We start from the raw sequence: 20934 nt of genomic DNA, 5'->3' as shown, positions 1-20934 counted from the left end.
CACAAACCTATCACCCCATCACGAGCTAATCATTCGCCACCAGCACGGCATAAACATCGTCGTTACATAAACGCATCGTCAACTTCGGAAACGCATCTTTGAGAGCCGAGAAGAAGCAATATCCTCCAAACAGCAACACGAATGTGAAGTAGCAACAAATCAACTCGACCCAGCTGACCACCCCAACAGCAACAACAAGCATTAATTGACCTGGCCAACTTGCTTTGCCAGCCAAGCCAGAGCAGTTCGAGAACAATAATAACAATAATTTCCAACAACACACATCCAAATGGGGCTGGCTGGTTGGTACCTCCACGCCACATGGACATCACAAACACAGCGACGCGAGCGAACAACTCACCTTCGTTTCTCTTTTTCTGGTTTAGGTTTCGCTGGTGCAGCTCTCGTCATTTTTGCTGGAGTTCAGGATTAATCCTCGCGATTCGGCTTAAAAAGTTGATCTCGATCGTGCGGGAGTCCCAATGCGCAGCAGCTTCTTGGAACGAATCTTTTTGTTGAGATTGTTGAATCTACTTTGAACACACACACGCGCGCGCGTACGAACTTAGTCTTCACGGGTCTTCACGGTGTTTCTTGTATTACGAAATCCTTGTTGAAATTTACTGCTCTCACTCCACACACTTCTTTTTTAGGGGGGTGGACGGGCAGGTTGATTAGTTTCCACAAATAGCACACACTTTTACGCACCAAAACACTTTTAGCTGGAAAGGGATAGCTTCTGGCGTATGCCCTTTTCCAAAGTTGCTTCCGAATCAATTCACTAGACAGCTCTTCTACGCTTAGCTCAACTCACTAGGCTTAGGCCCCTGGCCGCGCAATCTAGCTCACACCGAAGGTCGGCCCAAATATCCCAAATCTGCACTCCGGTCGGCACCTCCAGGCCAACTCCACGGATCGCATTCGCAACCCAATTTGACCACAAAGTTACAACCTTGGCTAGCCGTACACCCGTAGACCAATCTCCTTCTGTGTTATTACGCAGACAAGTTGGTGCTGGCTGCTGCCTTCGATAAGGCCTGCCCCTCTCGCGACGATGACGACGGGAAATTTTCCTCCGCGACGACGACGGCGACCTCCAAACGGCACACGCGACTTGTTTGTTCGACGACACTCGCGACGGCGACACCGGAATCCGGATCAGACCAAAGGTTCCAGCGGTTTCTACGTAAACTCGACGACCGAGAAGACACGGGAGCTGTTGCTTTTCCGCAGAGAGCAGTTCATTTCCTTTCACACCAAAATATGAACTGTGTGATGGGTTTGTTGGTCTGCTGCGCTGAACTGTCAGATGTTGGTGTGTTTGTGTTTGTCTGACGGGTTGTTTTGACGTTGGTTCTGTTTTTCTTTCTCTGTCAACTCAACAAAAACCGCACTGTTGTTCAAGATGCTGTTTCTGAAGGGGTTCAGTCGCGGCGAATAACCATGAACGGTTTCCAGACAAATTTCCAGATGACTGATGTTAAAATCGAAATCCGTTGTAAATAATTATAATTATTCACTGCTTACACATTCAATATGCCACTTTGGAACGAAGTTTTTTTGAGGAGGTTCCTAAAAAAGAAAGAAAATTTGTAAATTTTAAAAAAGATATTTCGGCGGAAACAGCAACAACAGAAAAAGAAATAAAATAATGATTTGAATTTGTCTAGAAAGCATAAAATCTCCAGATTTTTTATATCAAGTTTTTTTTTATCACAGTAGCAAATATTGTAACAAGTCGAACAAACAATCTTCGATTTATTTCAGATATGCTGAAAATTATTACTTTTCTCTCCCTTTTCTATTTATCTTTTTTTCTCTTTTTATCTCCCTGCTCTAAACTCTCCTCTCCAAGTTCTAACATCTCTTTCTGTCCAATCCCGTCTTTCTCTCCATCAATGACGCTTTGCCTTGTGCTGGAGAAGGTGAGCCTTCAGCTTGTATCGATTGTTACACATGTCGCAGTTAAACATCCAAAAATGGCGCTGTTGGTGCCTGTTCTGGGCTGCTCGAATCGAAAACCTTTGGTTGCACACCCTGCACGCAAAGGGTTTAACTTTCAGATGCACACTGTTCATATGGCCTTCCAGGTTCTGCTTTGAGGTGTAACGTTTCCGGCAGAGGTCGCACGCAAATCCGAGCTGGACTTTCTGGTCTTTCTTCGTCTTCGGCACCGCATGATCAAGCACGTCGTCCAGCACGACTCGCGGTCGGGCAACGGCATTTCTGCGAGTAGCGCCCGCTGCTTTTACTCTTGCCGAGACGGTTGGCGTTGCAGCTTCCGGATCTTGTCCCACGGAGATCTTCTCCTCAACGACACACGACTCTTCCACTTCCGCTAGACCTCCGGCTGCTGAAGTTTCCATGAACGAGCGCAGTCTCTGCAGCGAATCGCTTCCCTGCTCTGCCAGCTTCGTCAGCAGATTCTCCAGCGGCGGCGTTCGTGGGCAATCCGCTACTTGTACAACGAGCTGCTTGTACGCTTCGAGCTGTGCCAGAATGGTGTTGAGGAGGACCGCCACGGAATCTGCTGCCGAAGATTCCTCCTCCTTGAGTACCAACGGCTTCGGCACCTGATTTGGTGTGTTCTGTTTAAGTTCCTGCTCCGTTCCGGGCATGACCTCGCACCGGATGTCGGCCAGCAGTGCCTCCCAGCCGGGCACGACCCGACTCACGGCATCAATAATCCGGTCGACCTCCAAAAGCGGAAGGTTTGGCTGGTTTAGCTGCGTTTCGTGAAGAAGTTTTGTTGCTCAAAATCGATTGACAATGGAACCTATGTCCCCAATTCTTACCTCAGTCGCCATTTCTTGCAGTAACTGAATGGCGTACCCGATTAATTCGATTGAAACTGTTTTTCCGCCGTTTACCATCGTGACCGTGAGTTCTTAAGCGCAAAGCCCTTGGCGGAAGCTGAAATTTTGGCGCAATTTTTTACCGCTTGTAAAGTTTGACGTTTTCGTTTTCCACGCTCATTTAAAGTTACTTCATTTCTGAGTTTCACTCAAAATTCGTCAATTTGGGGTTATTCAGAAATTGGTTTGAGAAGTTACCCAGTCACGACGTTCTAGCAAGAGCAGGATATTTTAAGAAATTTTCTACCGTTATTGTAGGATTCTGGCAGAACCAACTCTGCTAGAATATTTCGTGACTGGGTAGTACGGAGCTGGCAAGAAACCCAAGCAACGCAAAAAAAACTATCCTAAAATAACATTTTACACAGTGACAACGGATGATTACTTTTTCGTTTGACACTTTTTAGTTTGCAACCCGATGGGTTGACAAAGTGAAACTAAAAGTGACAAACTTTCACTTTTAACACGGGACTTACACTTACTATCAAACCAAACGTTTGGCAGCAAGTGTAAACTAACTAAACAGTGACCCCGTTCGTTTGTCAACAATGGGTGTCAACCTATCGGGGTCTTAGTGTATACTGAACATATTTTATAACATTTATTTATGAATTGATAATACTGATATGCATTTTGATTCCAGTAAAGCCTTTTCAATATTAAATAATGAAGTTCAGCAAAAACGTAAAATCTTAGGGAAAAATTCAGGGAAAAAATAAATACTTTGAATCATTTCATTTAGAGTGCGCAGGCCACGGAGACGCGCAGTCTCGTTTATGCATGTTCATTTTTATGTTTTTTGTATCGCTGTTTAGATTCGATTGCGGGACCTCGCGGTTGCTATGCGTTGTGTTTTTCGGAGCCGTTTTTTTTCTTGCTAGCAGTGAGAAAATCAGTCCTGCTTTTATCATCGTTGATCGGAAGGCACGCCACCGGTTTAGTTCGTTTAAGTAATTGTTTAAATAATTTATTTCATAACACGCGTTTACGCGGAGTCGTGTTTTCTTTCAAATTCGTTCAAAGCAATAATTTATTCCAACTATCAGTTTTAGTTTTAACTCATCAAACTAACAGTTTTATGACAAAGTGTTTAAATATGTACTTTGATGCTTTTGCACATTTTGTATTTTGGGACCACCCTTCGGAAATAAATACGTAAAACTTAAGGGGTTACATACATGTAGAAAATCACAAAATTTCATATTACAGAAAATTTATCAAATCCACTTTAAAGATGATTTTCAATCCCGCCTGAAAGTTTTATGAAGATATTTCTTGATTTAACTGAGTTAGAGACGATTTAAGCTTAGAATTTTGCCATACGTAAAGCAAACTGTCTAACTATCTGAGCGTTTTTCTCTGAACACCAAGTTGATTTACGGCTGCCACGATATCTTGAGATGGGACGGACCAAATTGGCTGAAATTTTGGGTGAAGACTCCTAAGGCATATCCCGTGTGCATGACGAAGCCCGATTTTGAAATTTTGAATTTTCAAAAAATACAAAAATCAAAAACTGACGATTTTTTATATGATAAACAGAAAAATATTGTTATTTTATTTTTTAATAAACTTTTTGAAAATCGACCTCCGTCATTTGTTTATTTGTTTAACACCAACAGGCACCACATGCCCAAATGGTGTGCTTAAAACTAAGTACATGTACACAAATTATCGCCTAAAAAACAATAAAAACTTATTTTTGATGACGTCACGGGACAGATTAAAATCGAACAAAGAAGCTACAAAATTGAATGCTCTGTGTAGTCCCGTCAACGCGCTATGCATAGCATAGTTCGTCCGGCGAACAGGAACACGCAAGAACGGAGTGTTACGAAGCGTTCGAAGCGGGGCCATAATGTCTAGTCCTCGAAGAATGGCTGGGCACTGCAATCTAGCAGTCAGAGCGTCGGAGATTACGAGTGCACGGCTGACATTTCTACGCACTGCTAAGGTGTCAAGGTTGATCAGTTTACAGCGGCTTTCGTAACTAGGCAGATGAAATGGATCCCGCCAGGGGAGTCGACGGAGCGCGAACCGGATAAATCTTCGCTGCACACTCTCAATCCGCACCGCACTGTTTTCGTAGTAGGGGCTCCATACGGCAGAACAATACTCCAGCGTTAAACGGACCAAAGCGCAGTACAGAGCCTTCAAACAGTAGACATCTGTAAAACCTTTTGCTGCACGGAAGATGAAGCCGAGCTGTCGCGAGGCTTTGGAAATCATGTATGATATGTGCTGCTTGTATGTGAGTTCCGTGTCAAGAAGCACGCCGAGGTCCTTGACACAGTTCTCCCGGGGAATTAATGTGCCGCAGATCTGGTAGTCAAACTTGATTGGGTTGCGTTTCTTGGAGAAGGTGATGACAGAGCACTTGGTGGGGTTGACGACCATTCGATTTGTTTCACACCAGTCCGCGAAGATGTTCAGATCCTGTTGGAGGGCTTGAGCGTCGGCTGCATTATTCACTTGACAGTAGATCTTCATGTCGTCTGCGTAGGACAGACGCGGTCCAGAGGGGGAGTGGTTGCAGTCGTTGTAGTATAGAAGGAAGACGAGTGGTCCGAGATGACTTCCCTGTGCGATACCTGAAAAGGCCATCAAGGCAGCCGACAAGCAGTCTCCAATCTTGACGTTGATTTTCCGGTCGGCCAGATAGGACTGGAACCAACTGAGGAGAGTCCCGCCGATTCCCATCCTTTCCAGTTTTGCGATCGCAATAGCGTGATTCAGCTTGTCGAACGCTGCCGACAGGTCGGTGTACACCGCGTCGGTTTGCGATCTGGCGGTGAAGCTGTCGGTCACGAACGTCGTAAACGTGAGTAGATTCGTCGTTGTTGACCGCGATGGCATAAACCCGTGCTGGTCCTCGCTGATCAGGTTTTTGCAGAAGAAGAAAACTGGAGCCATGACCGCTAGCTCGAAAAGTTTCGAGACGGCGCACAGTGCTGATATTCCACGATAGTTGTCCACGTTCCGTTTATCACCTTTCTTGTGTACCGGAAACATGAAGGCGTGCTTCCAGAGCTTCGGAAATGATCCAATAGAGAGGGATAGATTGAAGAGGAGATAGAGAGGCGACAGGAGCCCGTCGATGCATTTTTTCAGGAAAATCGATGGAACTCCGTCCGGGCCTGTCGTGTTGGATATCTTGAGCTTGGCTACGGCTTCCAGAATCTTGGAGCGATCGATTCTGATGCTGTTCAGACCCAGACCGTTTGTTGGGACGTTGCTGGCGGCGGCGGTGACTTGTTCTGGTTGCAGGTCCTCTAGCGTAAACACGCTCGAAAATTTCTCGGCGAACAGCTGGCAGATCTCCTCCGTATTCGATGCTGTTTCGTCTCCTAGGAACATAGATGACGGTAACCCGATTTCTTTCCGCTGCTCGTTGATGTACTTCCAAAATCCTTTCGGGTTAGACTTGAGTTTCTTCTGGGTACGTACTTCGTGATCGGCATGACACTGTCTACTCATCCTTTTGTAGTAGCTGTTGAGTCGCACGTAATAGTTGTACAAAGGTAACGTCCGATGTTTGGAGAATTTTTTCAGTGCCGACCTCTTTGCAGCTTTGACTCTCCTAAGCTCGCTAGTTTGCCATGGAACACGAGCGTTCGTAACAGGTTTCTTCGGTACGTGCCTGTCGATGGCGTAGCTAAGAATGTTGGTAAAGGTCTGTACGGCCTCGTCGAGATTATCCTTGTCAAGTGTGTTCTCCCAATCAATGCTTTGCAGGAGCTCTAACATGCTGGGAACGTCTAAATTGCGATAGTCATAGCGGACTTCACAAACAACTGGCGTGTGCTCGGTGGCCAAACGGACCGGCAGGGACAGCAGCAGCGGCGGATGATGCCGGACATCCTTAACTAGCGGTGCCGGAGCGATGACTAGCAGGGGTGCGGTATCTGGGCAGCTGACAAAGCAGATGCACACAGGACTGGTTTAACGAGTCTTCACCAAAATTTTCAGACGATTTGGTCGAAGCAATGTTGAGATATCGTGGCACCCGTTTTTTGAAACTGCTAACTTCAAATAGCTATATCTCGGCAATGATACAACCAAATGTCTTCAAATTTGTTTTGTTAATAGATGAAAATGTGAAAATGAATACAGATTTTGAAAAAAATTAAGTGTGTGCTCAAACCAACCTCTGACATTTTTGCCGATTTACATGTATGTGACCCATCAAGGATTTATTTTCTAATTAGTTGGCATGTTGCCAACTTTTGTTAGCATACCTTTGTTATACTTGTTGCTTAATTTTTTGAAAATTGGGCCAGGAATTGAATTTTAGCTTTACTGTAAAAACACCGAGAGGGACGAAATTTAAGATAATTTGATTTTTAAGAATTTTGAATTTTGTAAATAAAGAATTTAAGAACCTTTAAACTTTAGAATTACAGATTTTTTATAATTTTAACATTTGCAATTTTTTAGAATTAAACAATAAATATATTTTAATTAAGGATTTGTGAATTTTAAAATTTAATAATATTTGAGTATTTAAATTATGATATTTTACAATTTTGGAGTTTTATAATTTAAGAATTTTGAGATTGGCATTTTTTTGGATTTGAGCTTGAAAATGTTAAAATTCTGAAGTTTATAAATTTTGGATATCAGATATTTATTTTTAGAGTTACATTTTTTTAGAATTTTACATTTATAGAATTATAGATTGTTTTATATTTATAATTCTGGAGCAAGTTCTGGAGTTTTTTTTTAATGTCCAATAAACCAAAATTACAGTTTTTGCTTTTTGGGTGTTTTAATACCCCTGACTCAAGGCTGTTTCAAAAACACCCAAAAAGCAACAAGATTTTGTAATTTTTTGGCATTTTTGCGGATTATCATTTTTTTTCATATCTTTAGAATGTTTAAGAATTTTAGTTAAAATTTTTAAAAAATAAGAAGCTTAAATTTTTAGAAATTTTTAATTTAGGAATTACAGAATTATATATTTTTTTTAAATCGGAGATTTAATATTTTGAGAATTTTCAGAAAGGTTTTAGAATTCAAGACCTCAACATTATAAAAGTTTAGAATTTAAGAACTGCAGAACTTAAATTTTTTGAATTTATTGGTTTTTTAAGAATTAAAAGCTCAAGCACCGTCGGGGTTTTTTTTGGGTAAATATGTATTGAAATCTGTTACGAAAATTGGGAGAAAGAAAATTCCAAATTTTGCGTTATGCAAAAAGGATGGTCCTAAACCAAATTTCTATGTAGTTTTTCCATGAAAATCTGAGCGATAAAATTCCTGATGTTGAATTTACCTTTTTTATCAAAACAGTTGTTCGAGGAACGTGACAATCATCTTTAGATTTTTTTTATTTTTTTTGACTAAGATCAGGGAAGATTCGGACAAATTCAGTAGTATTTGGTTTTGTAGAAATATTTTACTAAATAATTGTTTTATAAATAGATAAACTCATCCAACAGGATTATAATTTGCTTTGCTCAAAACGTTTCCAATCAAAAAGAAAATCACTCACCTTCATTACGTCCCACTTCCTCAATGATGCCGAATGCCAATCTCCCGCTCAAACTGCTCCGCCTTCAACGTCCCGTCGATCGACTTGAAGTCCTCGTTGAACACGCTGTACGCCGAGACCTCGCCGGCGGCCTTGGGGCCGGTTCGCGTGTTCACGTAGATGGCCACCAGCGCCGACAGCATCAGGAACACGACGCCGAACCGCAGCTCGATGGCGATCGCGTAGAGTGTGACCCAAAAGAGAAAGTACACCAGATAGGTCACGTAGTACAGGTAGGAACGGGGCGGTTTGGGGGTAGTGGATGCTGGCAGGTCCTCCGGGTGCTGGTCCGCCGAGGAGGAACTTGCCACGGAAAGGATTGATTCGGTTTCCGAGTGCGTGCGTGGTTTGTGCTGCGGCTTGTGGACGGGAGTTATTTTGTCCTGCTTTTTCGGGTGAGGATCGACCTGAGGGGGAGAAGAGACGGGAAGGTTAATTTGGAATGCTACATACTTAAACCCCGGAAGGACAACTCACATCCGCTTCGACGATGACGTGGGTGGACTTTTCACCGTCCACTTTGACCTGCTGGAAGGAGACCATATTGTAGAGACGATCTTTGAACGAATTCAGCAGCGCCTGGCGGCGTTTCGTTGAGCGGTACGAGGCGAGTTTTGCGTCCATATGAGGCGCAGATGCCAGCGGAGCGACCCTGTGTTCTAATTAGCGGGGTTTTGTTGGCGGAATTAATTAGCAAAATTAAACGGAACGAAAATAGACGATTCGCGAGATCTTTTTTCGAAAGTGTTGCTCTGTTTATTCCGGGTTTGTTTTGATTTGCGGTTGCAACACGACGCGTCATCATCATCAGCTGTCAAATTGCGAAGAAGACACACGCTAATTTGAAATGGTTGAAAAGTGGGTTATATTTTCGTGCTTTTCTGTGTATTCTTACCGCTTTTTGTGTATGATGTTCGAATCTGGGACCCAGATTCGAATAAACGGAATTAAATTAGAAAATTAGAAACATTGTTAAATATAATTACAAATCATTTTTTAATAAATTACTTGCATTGTTTTGCTAGTAATTGGGTCATAAAATGATGCTTAGATTGCTGATATTATTGTTTACAGCGCTAAAGCTAATTTTTCTGAGTACAATGACCCTTTGTACGACCACAAAGAGTTTGAAATGGATTTTTAAATCAATTTTGAAAAATTAACCTCGCGGTCCTTCTTGACAGAAAAGTTCCTACTTGACAGCTCGTTCCAAGGGGACCATAGTTGATCCATCGAAAAAATGTTGTCTTGTCATTATTTTTTTTTGCAATAAAATGAAAAAAAGTGATCAGAAATGGTTCTAGATCGTGTTTATTACCGTTGTACATAAAAATCGACATAGGGTTTTCGTACCCAATTTTGAATTTCTGTATGAAATTCAACAAGTATAAGAAAAAAAATAATCAAAACTTGCACTGTTAACTTTACGCGTGCACAACCAGACGTTTGGCACCCTTTCCCCACAGAAGCTGTCAAAAGCCAAAACTGTCACGAAAGCAAAACGCCAGCAAAATCGAACGGCGATTTTTAGGGCAGCAAAAAAAGTGTTTAATTCGCACAATTCCGGTCCCGAACCCGGCACGGTTCCATCGCGCGTCGCGAGTGTTCCCCCCTGCGCCGTGGGCCACCAACCGATCGTGCACGGTAGTGGCCAGCCATCGCCATCTGTGCGCCCTCCCTATTTCTTCCCAGTTGAAGGCCACCCTTGAAGAAGAGAGTGAAAAAAGCAACAAAAAAAAGTTCCACATCAAAAAGTCGCTTCCATCAGCACATCAGATTGCGTGTCACGATGTCCAACGAGAACGATTCCGGCGAGGGTGGGTTCTGGGCGCCGGCGGCTGCTTCGCCTCCGCAGCCTCAACAAGCCCCTTCCAGCAGTTTCTTCCCGCTGGGGCAGGCGGCGGCGGCCGCGGCTTCCGGACACCACCATTACGGACTTCCGGCGCCGGGGAATAACTTTACGGTGCTTTCCGACGCGTTTGGGAACTTTTACAAGGTGTACCATCAGCCGAATGCGGCCGCGGCCGAGCAGGCCGACGTGGCGCTGAACAACGGCGGTGGAAGTTCCGTTGAGAGTCCGCCGATCAAGTGCGAGTACGAACTGTTTTCCAGCAGCAACAACAGCAGCTTCATTCGCCCGGTGCAGGGCTTTGGCTTCCTTTTCCACCAGCAACAGCAGCAGCAACAGCAACCAGCTCAGCAAACTGTCACGGCGTCGGCTCCGGAATCGGCGGGTGGAACCGGTTCCGGCACGAGCATGCTCATCAACCAGCTGGTCGGTAACTGGGCGCCGACCATCTCCGGAACGTACTCGCCCTTTGGCAGTGGCGCGCCCTCGCTGCTCGCCGAAGGTTTGCCCAGATCTTCCGAAACGTACGCAACGGAACCGACTCCACCGATGGTGCCGGCCCAGGCCCCGCCGGTGCAGCAGTCTCCCGTGCGTCAACCGGTGGTCACGGCTCCGCCAACTCCGGAGCACAAACCTGCTTCACCTGCCGTGAGCTACGACCAGCTGAACGATGAAAAGAGCGCCAAGCTGAACGCCAACGTCCGCAAGCAGCGCATCGTGGCCGAGGTCAAACCGATGCGCATGTCGTACTCGGACGTGCTCAGCAAGAATGCGGCGGCGGCCGCGGCGACAACCGCTTCGTCTTCCAGCACTGCTACCGGTGGAAATGGGGCGGCCAAAGTGACGACAGCTGCGACGCAGCACAAATCCGCCAAGGTCGTTCCGAAAAAGGGCGCCGAGTTTGGCAAAAAGGTTGATCGGCCCGCGCAGAAGAAGCCCACGCAGGTTGCGGGCTCGAACGTGGCTTCCAGCCAACCGGAAGCCACCTTCAAGCCGGTCGTCATCCAGAACGGTGGCGGTCCTGCGGACAAGAACTCCGCAACGAAAAAGAACGACAAGGTGAATGAAAAAAACAAAGCCAACTCCAACAAGTCGAGTGGCAACGCCGGTCGCGGCAAGAATCGACTGCGCAACTTTAGTGACGCGTACTCCGTGCAGGATGTCCACGGTCCGTCCGGCAAGGAGGCTTCCAACGACGACGAGGAGGAGGAGGAGGACGATGACGACGGTGAGACCAACTCGGACGACGATTACGACCAGGAAGAGGAACAGCAAAACTCGCAACAGCAGCAGGTCTACAACGTCAAGAAGAACAACGCACCGAACGATACTCACATCGAGAAGATTGCCGCGTCGCGATCGACCGGTTTCAAGCGCGCAGGTGGCAATCGGGGTGCGTCCCGTGCCAAACAGGACAAATCCTACCAATCGTCCTCATCGGCGCTCAACTCTTCCGGCAAACGTGGCAACCAGCGACCTCGCAAGAACCAAAAGTACGTCATCGTTCAGAAGATCCTGAACGCCTGGATCGAGTACACCGTACTCGCGGTCCTCTGGCTCTGGTCCCTCGTAAGCGACGTGGTATACCTTAGCCTGCGACTCTGCTGGGACTATCTCGTCGCGGCGTTCCAATACTGCGAGCAAAACTTCACCAGCTGGCGTCGCGAACTCCAACAGGACCATCCCGGCACTTGGTTGCGCAACGCGTGGAAATCGTTCGACTCGCGCTTCGCCAAGGACTCCAAGTGGGCCTTCTGGCGGGGCAAGAAAAAGGCCGAAGATCCCTCAACCTCCAACGCCCCGAACGGCACCAAGAACTACTACAAAGACGGCCGCCTCCCGTCCACCGCCGACGAAGCCATGTCCTCGCTCCTGAACTGCAAAGGCAAGGACGCTTACGCGATCCTCGGCGTCAGTCCCGACTGCTCGCAGGAGCAGATCCGCAAGCACTACAAGAAGATCGCCGTGCTCGTACACCCCGACAAGAACAAGCAACCGGGCGCGGAAGAGGCGTTCAAGGTGCTGCAGCGATCGTTCGAACTGATCGGCGAACCCGAGAACCGGAAGGCGTACGACCAGAGTCTGGCCGAGGCGCTGAACGCCGAGAAGGCCTGGTCCGAGATCAACGACCTGCTGACGCAGCTGCACACCAAGATCTCCGAGGCGGCCAACACGATTCGGTGAGTTTGTTTTTTTTTTGTATTATTAGCTTTGTATTGATTAATTTCGCTCCTTCTTATGTACTTTTTTCATATGTACTGTTAAAATATCCTTGCGGTTGAAAACCCTGCTACAAATCGCGCAAGGAAACTGATCAAAGTGGGCTCTGTAATGTCTGATCATGGCCTGCTTTTCACCAAATCGCTTGCCACAGCCTTTAAACTTACAGGAATGTGGCTTGTCAGTCTTGCCCGTGTGTTTGTTGAGAATGTGAAGTTTAAGGGTATGGCTTGATGACAAGATTTGTTTACAACGCCGGCATTGGATTCCTGGAAGAAGAAAAAAAAACTGAATGTCAAACTTAATTGCAAAATTGAGGTCATTTTATTGTGTACTGCGATTAAAAAAGTAACGTATCGCTCAAGAGGTATGTTTTAAATTATTTTTGCAATTCCATCGTGAAACTACTTACTTTTCCTGTCATTCTTGAACGACGAAATAGCCTACTTTTCTGTACCAAAAATAACAGAATCGAATAGCAACACTTTTCAAAATAAATGCTGAAAAGTTCTACTTTTCAGCACTGAAATGGGTGCTGAAAAGTTGAACTTTTCAGCACTTGTTTCGAAAAGTGACACTTTTCAACATTTTTTTGATTTAAACAATTTATTGACAAAATACATGAAAATTTGACTTAAAATTTCACTCAATGGGTGTTTTTCGGAATTGCAAAAAATGTTGTATGGAACTCGTTGCAAAACTTGATTTTTTCAGCACTCTTCGTATTTATCCAACTCGGTGAACCTCGTTGGATAAATGTACGACTCGTGCTGAAAAAATCCTCTTTTTGCAACTTGTTGCATAAACTACTATTAAAAGGGAGCTCAAACGCTTCAAAATTGTTTGGTAGAATGGTAGAATGATTGTATCGACCATTGTTGCGAATCGAGGATCTGAAATTCTGACGATCAAATGGTCGTCTCTTTTTGCATTCACGACTTGTAAAATATGAACTGTTGTTCATTTTTTTGTTTTTTTTTTAAGAAGCCGGACAGGTTTTAAAAGAAACGTTTTAGATTTTTTTTGGCTATTAATTAAAATGTCGGGGATTTGAGATAAGAGTAGCTTTCGGATAGGTTACTTTAAATCTTGTATTCAATTCAAGCTAGGTAGTTATCCGCAAATGAATATTTGGACTTATATGAATAATTGAACATTTTGGACTTATGAATAACACACAACTGTGCATTTATTCTAGAGTCAGATCCATACAGCGTCAGTGTTTATTTGGTCGAAGTGTACTAATTCATTGGCAGATCTGATTCTAGTTGTAATGTACGACAAGACTACTGACGGACGTGACAGGACGAGGGCCCAGTTTAGAGTAGAGAGCCTAGAGCTTATTAGAGAACGGACATCTCAAACCAAAAGTACCAATCGAAGCAAGAGAACTGTCAAACGGAGGTACCAATCGAGCATAAGACAAAGGATTTTGCTCGATTGGTACCTCCGTTTGACAGTTCTCGTGCTTCGATTGGTACTTTTGGTTTGAGATGTCCGTTCTCTAAATAGCTCTAGGCTCTCTAGTTTTTAGGTTTCAACATCAACGATGTGCGGCTGGACCACCCTCCCAAAAAAAAAATAATAATTAAATAATTTGATAACTTAAGAATAATAAAAAAAATCAATGGTAATATTTTCGTAATTTTTCAATTTAATAATTCGTACTTTTTTACATTTTTTGAGTCTGTAAGTTTTGGCAATTTCAAATTATGAATTCTATTTTTTTTTATTATTTGAATATGTAAATTCTGAAATTTCAAATTGTTGAATTCCAGATTTCTTAATTTTTGCCTTCCTCACCTTACTGAGGAAAGGCTATAAAATCACTCGCAAAATGAACTTCTTTATTCGACCTCGTAGACCCACCTTCACGTATACCTATCGACTCAGAATCAAATTCTGAGCAAATGTCTGTGCGTGTGTATGTCTGTAAGTCCGTGCACCGAAAAAAATGCACTCGATTATCTCCGGACTGGCTGAACCGATTTGGGCCGTTCTGGTCTCATTCGATCCGTCTTAGGGTCCCACAAGACCTATATTAACTATTATGAAGTTTTGTTAAGTATTTCAAAAGTTATGCTAAAAAAACGATTCTGGCTAAAGTTTGAAAGATTGTAAAAAGGGTGGTTTTTGTAAGAAAACCCGTCTGATCATACATTTTTAGAAAGGTATTTAAAAGACCTTTCTAATGAGCCCAAAACATTGAAGATCTGATAACCCTATCAAAAGTTATGAGCACTTAAGTCTCATTTGTACACATTTCAGAGGCCGGATCTGAAATATTTTGATGAAAAAGTTGTCCGGATCTATCGTGCTACCCATCGTTGGATAGGTAATCAAAAGACCTTTCTACCAAGCCCAAAAGATTGAAGATCTGATAACCCTATCAAAAGTTATGAGCAATTAAGTGTCATTTGAACACATTTCAGGGGCCGGATTTCAAAAATTTCGATGAAAATGTTGGCCGGGTCCATTATGCGACTCGTTGCTAGTTGGATAATTGAAAGACCTTTCTAATGAGTCCAAAACATTGAAGATCTGACAACCCTTTCAAAAGTTATTAGCACTTAAGTGTTATTTATACACTTTTTGGAGGCCGGATCTCATATATTTTGATGAAAATGTTGTCCGGATCTATCATGCAACCCATCGTTAGATGGGTAATCAAAAGACCTTTCCAACGAGGCTAAAACATTGAAGATCTGACAACCCTATCAAAAGTGGAGCCTAACATTTCATTAGGGCACAAAACTTTTGTAAACAATAGTGTATCCCTTTCACTCAAATGACAGTTTGCATAAGGTGTGAGAGGGATACACTCTTGTTTACAAAAGTTTTGTGCCCTAATGAAATGGAAAGCACGAAGTTAGGAGCACTTAAGTGTTGTCTATACATTTTTTCAAGGCCGGATCTCATATATTTCCATGAAAAAGAAGTCCGGGTCCATAATACGACCCGTCGTTAGTTAGATAATTGAAAAACCTTCCAAATGAGCCAAAAACATCGATGATCTGATTATTCTATCAAAAGATATAAGCACTTAAGTGTTATTTATACACTTTTGGGAGGCCGGATCTCAAAAAAATTGATGAAAATGATGTCGGGGTCCATCATGCAACCCGCCGTTAGTCAGATAATTGAAAGACCATTCAAATGAGCATAAAACAAGATTTGATAATCCTATCAACAAGACGAAATAAGACGGAAAAGACGGTAAAGCACATTTTGTTTTATTCACAACATTACGTAGAAATGCAATACAAATGAAACATTGACTCTTTTTGTGGTGAAGAATAGTCCCGCATTACTGTGGGGAACCAGGATCCGGCTATGGGTGCCTCCAAGAGAAGTCATTCAAGGAGGCGATTGAAATTTTCTTCGTTTGAAAGGAGCCATACTATAATGAGGCGGTACTCATTTTTGGCCAGGGGGCAACTCGCGGCGGTTAAGTAGGCCACTTCCTGCAACTTAGAGCGGCCATCCTGGTGGTGGCTCAGCGACGATGTAGGTTTGACTCTAGGATCTGGCGTTGGACAGCAGCAAGTTTGTCCACTGGAAGTTGTACGCAGGCAGAACCTAAAAAGAAATAAAATTGTCAATTCGCGACAATATTATTTTGATAAAAGAAACACTTACTGTTATTGCTATCTTTGGCAACTTCATCTTACATATTTCGAGCCCGGTGCCTCCACCGGTGCCGAATCTTTTGGTGGTGACTTTAATCTGGCTTCGGATCTTGAATGGCTAAATATTACGTTGGCTTAGTCTGTCTTTTGACATCCACAAAAAATGGTTACATATAGGTTGACAAAAAGAGCTTCGACGTTTGACGTTAGAAAAACTGTTATACGGATGCTGTTTTATCATTTGACTTCAACACACAGCTGTTATACGGGAGCAAGGTTTGGTAGGAAAGGTAAACAGAGCATCAATAGAGTCGTATCAAAAATCCCTTACCAAAAATCATGATTTTCTGAGTTCAATATCCCACTTTTCATACGATTTTTTCAGTTCAACCCATATAATCATTTTTTTGGTTGTAGTTCCTGAACTCAAAAAATCGTATGAAAAAGTGGGATATTGAACTCAGAAAATTATGATTTTTGGAAGGGTGGAGGGCTTAAGGATCCAATTATGAGGAAGGCACTAACCACCTAGAGGTGGATTAAGCAACGTTTTTTAATTTTTACATTACATTTCGCTTTTAGACGGAGATTTTAGCAGATTGCTAAATGGATTTCGTAATGTTGTGATAATTGGGAGTAGAATCAATTCTACCTGAATCAGAGTGGCAACATAATTTTTTTTTTTCAATAAACCAAAAATCTAAAAATTTAAATTTTTATATTGAAAAAACTTAAAAAATCTAAAAAGGGTCATAGCTTCAAATTTTTTAAATTCTGTAACTTTTCGAATTTTGTTATTTTGATTTTAATAAAATTGTTATTAATATGAATTGTTAGGCAGATGTTTCAAAATAATGAGTTGTAATGTTATGTTAAATTTATATAACAAATCTCATTTAAAAAACATCGCTCCTTGAAGATTATTTTGAAGTTTCTTATTAAGAAAAAAATCAATAAATTTTAGAAGAAAACTTTTTTCATTAACAACTTCTTAGAAATTGATGTTTTTGCACTCTACGAAAATGATGGAATTTATTTATTCCTAATAATATTTTCCTTTGTAATTTGAAAGGTATTCTATTGTTCTCAATTATTTTGTTTATCAAAATTGCTATCCGCGCGAAATCCGCGCCTGAGCAAAATTAGCCAGCAAATCCGCGCCAGATCCGCGCCGTCCGTAACAACCCTGATCCGCAACCTGGCAACGCCACGTTGATCAACGATCAACAGATCGTAGTAACCTTGTGATAGTTTCAACTAAACTTTTTCATTCCCTTTCAAGACCTAGTTAAATAAAAATCGTTCTTTCAGGTTATGGGCCCAGATTACGTTCAAGAAGATTAAAGTTTTCTAACTCAGACAAATACAATTATTGATTTTGTTTTATACTAGGTCTCCTTACCTTTCCCTGTGCCGTCAACAGATCCTGGCGAATTCCCTCCACTCCGAGCCTTTTTTGGCGGAGTTGCCTCCTCTTCGGATGAGGACGATTCCGACTCCGATTCCGATTTTAGCGTCAACGGCTTCGGCATCACTGGTTCTGCTTCCGATTTGTTCTTTCCAAGTTTCAACTTCGGCAGTAAAACCGCCGGCACCCTTTGTTGCGAAATCGCTGCCGGTGGCTGATCCCGAACGTCGTCGTTGTGCCGGCCGGCGATGTCGGTCAGCAGGGTCACAACCTGGCTCATTGCATTCACCCTCCGTCCAATTTCCACGAGTGGCAGGTTTTGCTGCGTTTGAAGGGAAATTTATGATTCTGCGGAAGATCAGTACTGTATCAATCTTACCTCAGCGGCCATTCCGTCAAGCAGCTGCTTTGCGCGACCGACCAGCTCGGCCAGGAACACATTTCCGGAGTTTTCCATCGTGCGGAACTTGGACGACTCTTGAGTTGACAGAAAAAAAAAACTGACAGAAACTGCACGGGAATGTGCAAGTTCTGAGCAGCGTGCACAACTTAATTTTGACGTTTTGTTTCGCGCGCTCTCGACTTGTGTTTGTTTTTGTTGTTTTTGTTATACACGAAGATGAAGAATTCTAGAAAGCTAACATAAAAAATAAATATTTCAAAAAGTTCAGATTAAGAGAAAAAGCATAAAGTTTATGCATTTTCAATGCGCGAATTCTCGTAAAAACCGAGATCAAAACCCAAATAATGTCGTTTTTTTAATCTTAAATGGAATTTTAATCTTGAATGAAAGATTTGTTCACATTTTTTTTTAAATATTTCCCTATTTGTAAAACCTCTTACAGGTGCAGCAGCTGCTGCCTGAGACATCCGCGGAAGCCCACCGGACGACCCCACTACGCGGCCAGGGAGTGCAGCTCGTGCAAGATTCGGCACTCGGCGCGGGAGGTAAGTCACAATCCCCAAGTAGTGTTGATCTAACGCGGAGTTGAACTGTTGTGTCGTTCGTTCCAGGGTGACATCTGGGCCGAAACGAGCTGCTTCGGGCTGCGCTGGAAGTACCTTGCGATGATGGAGGGCAACGTGTACGACATTACGGACTGGGCCAACTGCCAAAAGGGCGCCCTCTCGCACCTCCAGCCCAACTCGCACATTGTCCAGTACGTACACGATCTCGGAGTTGGTTGAGACTCTTCAAGAAATTCAATGACTTTATTTCTTTAAAAAAAAGGTATCGCATCGTCCTCGGCGGAAACTCGCAGCAAGGCCAGCAACAACAGCAGCAGCAGAACCAACAGGGCGGCCAGCAACAGCAGCACGTCGGAGGAGGTGGCGGCGGTGCCGCAGGATCGCAGTCGGACAAGGACGCCGGACGGGGACGGAAGGAAGGGTGGGTTTCGGATGACTCTTCAAATAGTTCAGTCAGCTAAATTCGCATCATTTCAACTTTCAGTGAATCCAACCTGGACGACTTCCTGAACAACATTTACGGTGGCCAGAACCAGCAGCAACAGCAGCAATCGCAAGGCGGTTCCCGGCGGCGTCACCGTAGAAACTAGACTTCCTCCGTAAAGAGAGAGAGAGAGATTAACTATTAGAGCTAGATTGCCCCACCCTCCCAACAACCCTCATACATTATATCCAACCAGTGTTTAGAGAAAGAGCTTAGAGATTAACTAAGCGATAGACAAGCAGATGCTATCGCGTCAATAAGTTTTTGTCTTTTTGTTCACGTTGCCGTGTCGCCGAAGATCAACCAGACTCAGCAAGACCACCACCACCAGCAGCAGCCGCCGCCAACAACAGTCAGCCAACTCAGTACAAACGATCCTACCACGCAGTAGCAGCAGTAGCCAGCAGGCGCACTCGGAACCGAATCTTCGCATGACTTCGACGCGACACGGTAGTTTTTGAGTATAATCAACATCCAACATGTTTAGTACCAGTAGAAAAGCAGAATACTAAATGCTAAAAATTAATAAATCTGTAAGGCGTTCGTTGAAGCATATTTCAGTAATAAACGCTGAAACACATGGACGCTTTTTTTTTTTCTTTTTTCGAAGAAAATCCAACAAAACTTGCCAATATCGATTAAAATATTCACAAATTTAAAAATACTGAAATAAAAACACAAATTTCAAGCAATTCAATTTCCATAAATAAATAAAAATCCAAAAATAAAAGATTCTAAAATTGATAATTTCCAAAATCTAAAACTCTTCAATTATAAATCTGTGCTCAAATGTTTAAAATCTTAACGTCTTAAATTCTCAAGTTCTTGCCTTTCTTGCCGCTATCTACAATTTCAGAAAATCCAATAACTTTGGAGCATTTTTGGAGTCATATTTTAGATTAGATCCAAATTTAGATAATGATTAAAATGTTGTGATTCAATTATTTTCATTCCTTTGTGGACCATCATTCAGTGAGGTACTCCTGGATTTTAGCTCCTGAAAAGTGCTTAAAAAGTGCAAAAATGCCTCAGGGCAAGAAAAAGAGGCGGTCCTCACCAGCAGGATCGGCAGATTTGAAGAAGCTAAAGAATGCCGAAGCGCTACCTGCAAAGCCAGGCAGTTTGAGCAAGGACGCTCAAAAATTGTCTGGAAATCAGTTCGCTACCCTCCCTGTGGACGTGAGCGAGAAGGAAGAATTTGAACGACGGGAAAAGTTGCCACCCATTTTTGTGAAAACATCGTCATCGGATTCGGTGCGAAAGTGGCTGACCGGGTTTATCAAATCTGGTGCTTTACGAGCTTCCATTCGCTTGTGTGCTGATGGACTCAAAATTCGGCTACCTACCAGAAAGGATTACAACTACGTTCGGGATTTCCTGAACAACACAAAGATTGAATACTACAGCCATGACGATCCAGGTAAACGCCCCATGAAACAGGTCCTCCGAGGCCTGTACGACATGGATGTGAGTGTGCTGAAAGAAGAGCTCAAAACTCTTAAGTTGAACGTGATCGAAGTCTTCAAGATGACGAGACACAACAAGGACATCAAGTATCGTGATCAACTGTACCTGGTTCATCTCGAGAAAGGATCGACAACGCCGTCTGAGCTGAAAGCAGTTCGGGCAATTTTCAACATCATCGTGACTTGGGAACGTTATCGTCCAGTGCACCGTGACGTGACACATGGTACGTTCGTTTGAGGGCTAGTTCCGCACTGAGTGCCGCACTCAGAGCTGTCAAAGTGTTTGTTTGAAGAAACTCGCGCTAGTTCCGCTCGAGTTTCGCCGCCATCTTGGAACTGAAACTCTAGTGCCGCACTCGATATTTTTTCAGTTTCATGCGAGTTCCATGCACACTGAAAAAGAATGTTCGTTTGAACCAAAACTGGCACCGACGAGTGTGGCACTCAGTGCCGCACTGGCTGTTCAAACGAACGTACCAACAGTGTTCGAACTGCTTGCAGTTTGGACATGGTGGAAGGAA

At 43.4% G+C, this 20934-nt stretch overlaps 5 protein-coding genes across 5 annotated transcripts in view; 1 reads left to right on the top strand and 4 right to left on the bottom strand.

Annotated features, from left to right (window-relative positions):
• Positions 1-1470, bottom strand: part of LOC120425734 (protein similar) — a 62805-nt gene extending 61335 nt beyond the window's left edge. Inside the window, exon 1 of the mRNA XM_039590337.2 lies at positions 362-1470. Within this exon, the coding sequence (XP_039446271.1) occupies positions 362-411 (50 nt within the window). The 5' untranslated portion in view covers positions 412-1470. The remainder of the gene's footprint in view (positions 1-361) is intronic.
• A 259-nt stretch (positions 1471-1729) lies between these two features.
• On the bottom strand, positions 1730-2930 carry LOC120425747 (zinc finger protein 853-like). Its single transcript, XM_039590352.2, has 2 exons — positions 2796-2930; positions 1730-2726 (listed from the first exon to the last, which is right to left on the bottom strand). Exons 1-2 carry the CDS (start codon positions 2871-2873, stop codon positions 1896-1898), a joined length of 909 nt encoding a protein of 302 aa, XP_039446286.1. The 5' UTR covers positions 2874-2930; the 3' UTR covers positions 1730-1895.
• Positions 2931-8249: 5319 nt separating this feature from the next.
• LOC120425733 (SAYSvFN domain-containing protein 1) lies at positions 8250-9178 on the bottom strand. Its single transcript, XM_039590336.2, has 2 exons — positions 8866-9178; positions 8250-8795 (listed from the first exon to the last, which is right to left on the bottom strand). The coding sequence occupies exons 1-2, from the start codon at positions 9010-9012 to the stop codon at positions 8370-8372; spliced, it is 573 nt and encodes a 190-aa protein (XP_039446270.1). The 5' UTR covers positions 9013-9178; the 3' UTR covers positions 8250-8369.
• A 672-nt stretch (positions 9179-9850) lies between these two features.
• LOC120425737 (uncharacterized) lies at positions 9851-19531 on the top strand. The gene is made up of 5 exons (XM_039590342.2): positions 9851-12417; positions 18340-18442; positions 18509-18654; positions 18726-18884; positions 18948-19531. The coding sequence occupies exons 1-5, from the start codon at positions 10178-10180 to the stop codon at positions 19051-19053; spliced, it is 2754 nt and encodes a 917-aa protein (XP_039446276.1). The 5' UTR covers positions 9851-10177; the 3' UTR covers positions 19054-19531.
• Positions 12428-18329, bottom strand: LOC128093802 (Krueppel-like factor 6). The gene is made up of 3 exons (XM_052711585.1): positions 17874-18329; positions 17489-17816; positions 12428-12726 (listed from the first exon to the last, which is right to left on the bottom strand). Exons 1-3 carry the CDS (start codon positions 17949-17951, stop codon positions 12458-12460), a joined length of 675 nt encoding a protein of 224 aa, XP_052567545.1. The 5' UTR covers positions 17952-18329; the 3' UTR covers positions 12428-12457.
• Positions 19532-20934: the final 1403 nt, after the last annotated feature.

This window comes from Culex pipiens, chromosome 1 (assembly GCF_016801865.2).
Source record: "Culex pipiens pallens isolate TS chromosome 1, TS_CPP_V2, whole genome shotgun sequence".
NCBI lineage: Eukaryota > Metazoa > Arthropoda > Insecta > Diptera > Culicidae > Culex > Culex pipiens.
This window is presented reverse-complemented; position numbering and strand designations above follow the sequence as displayed.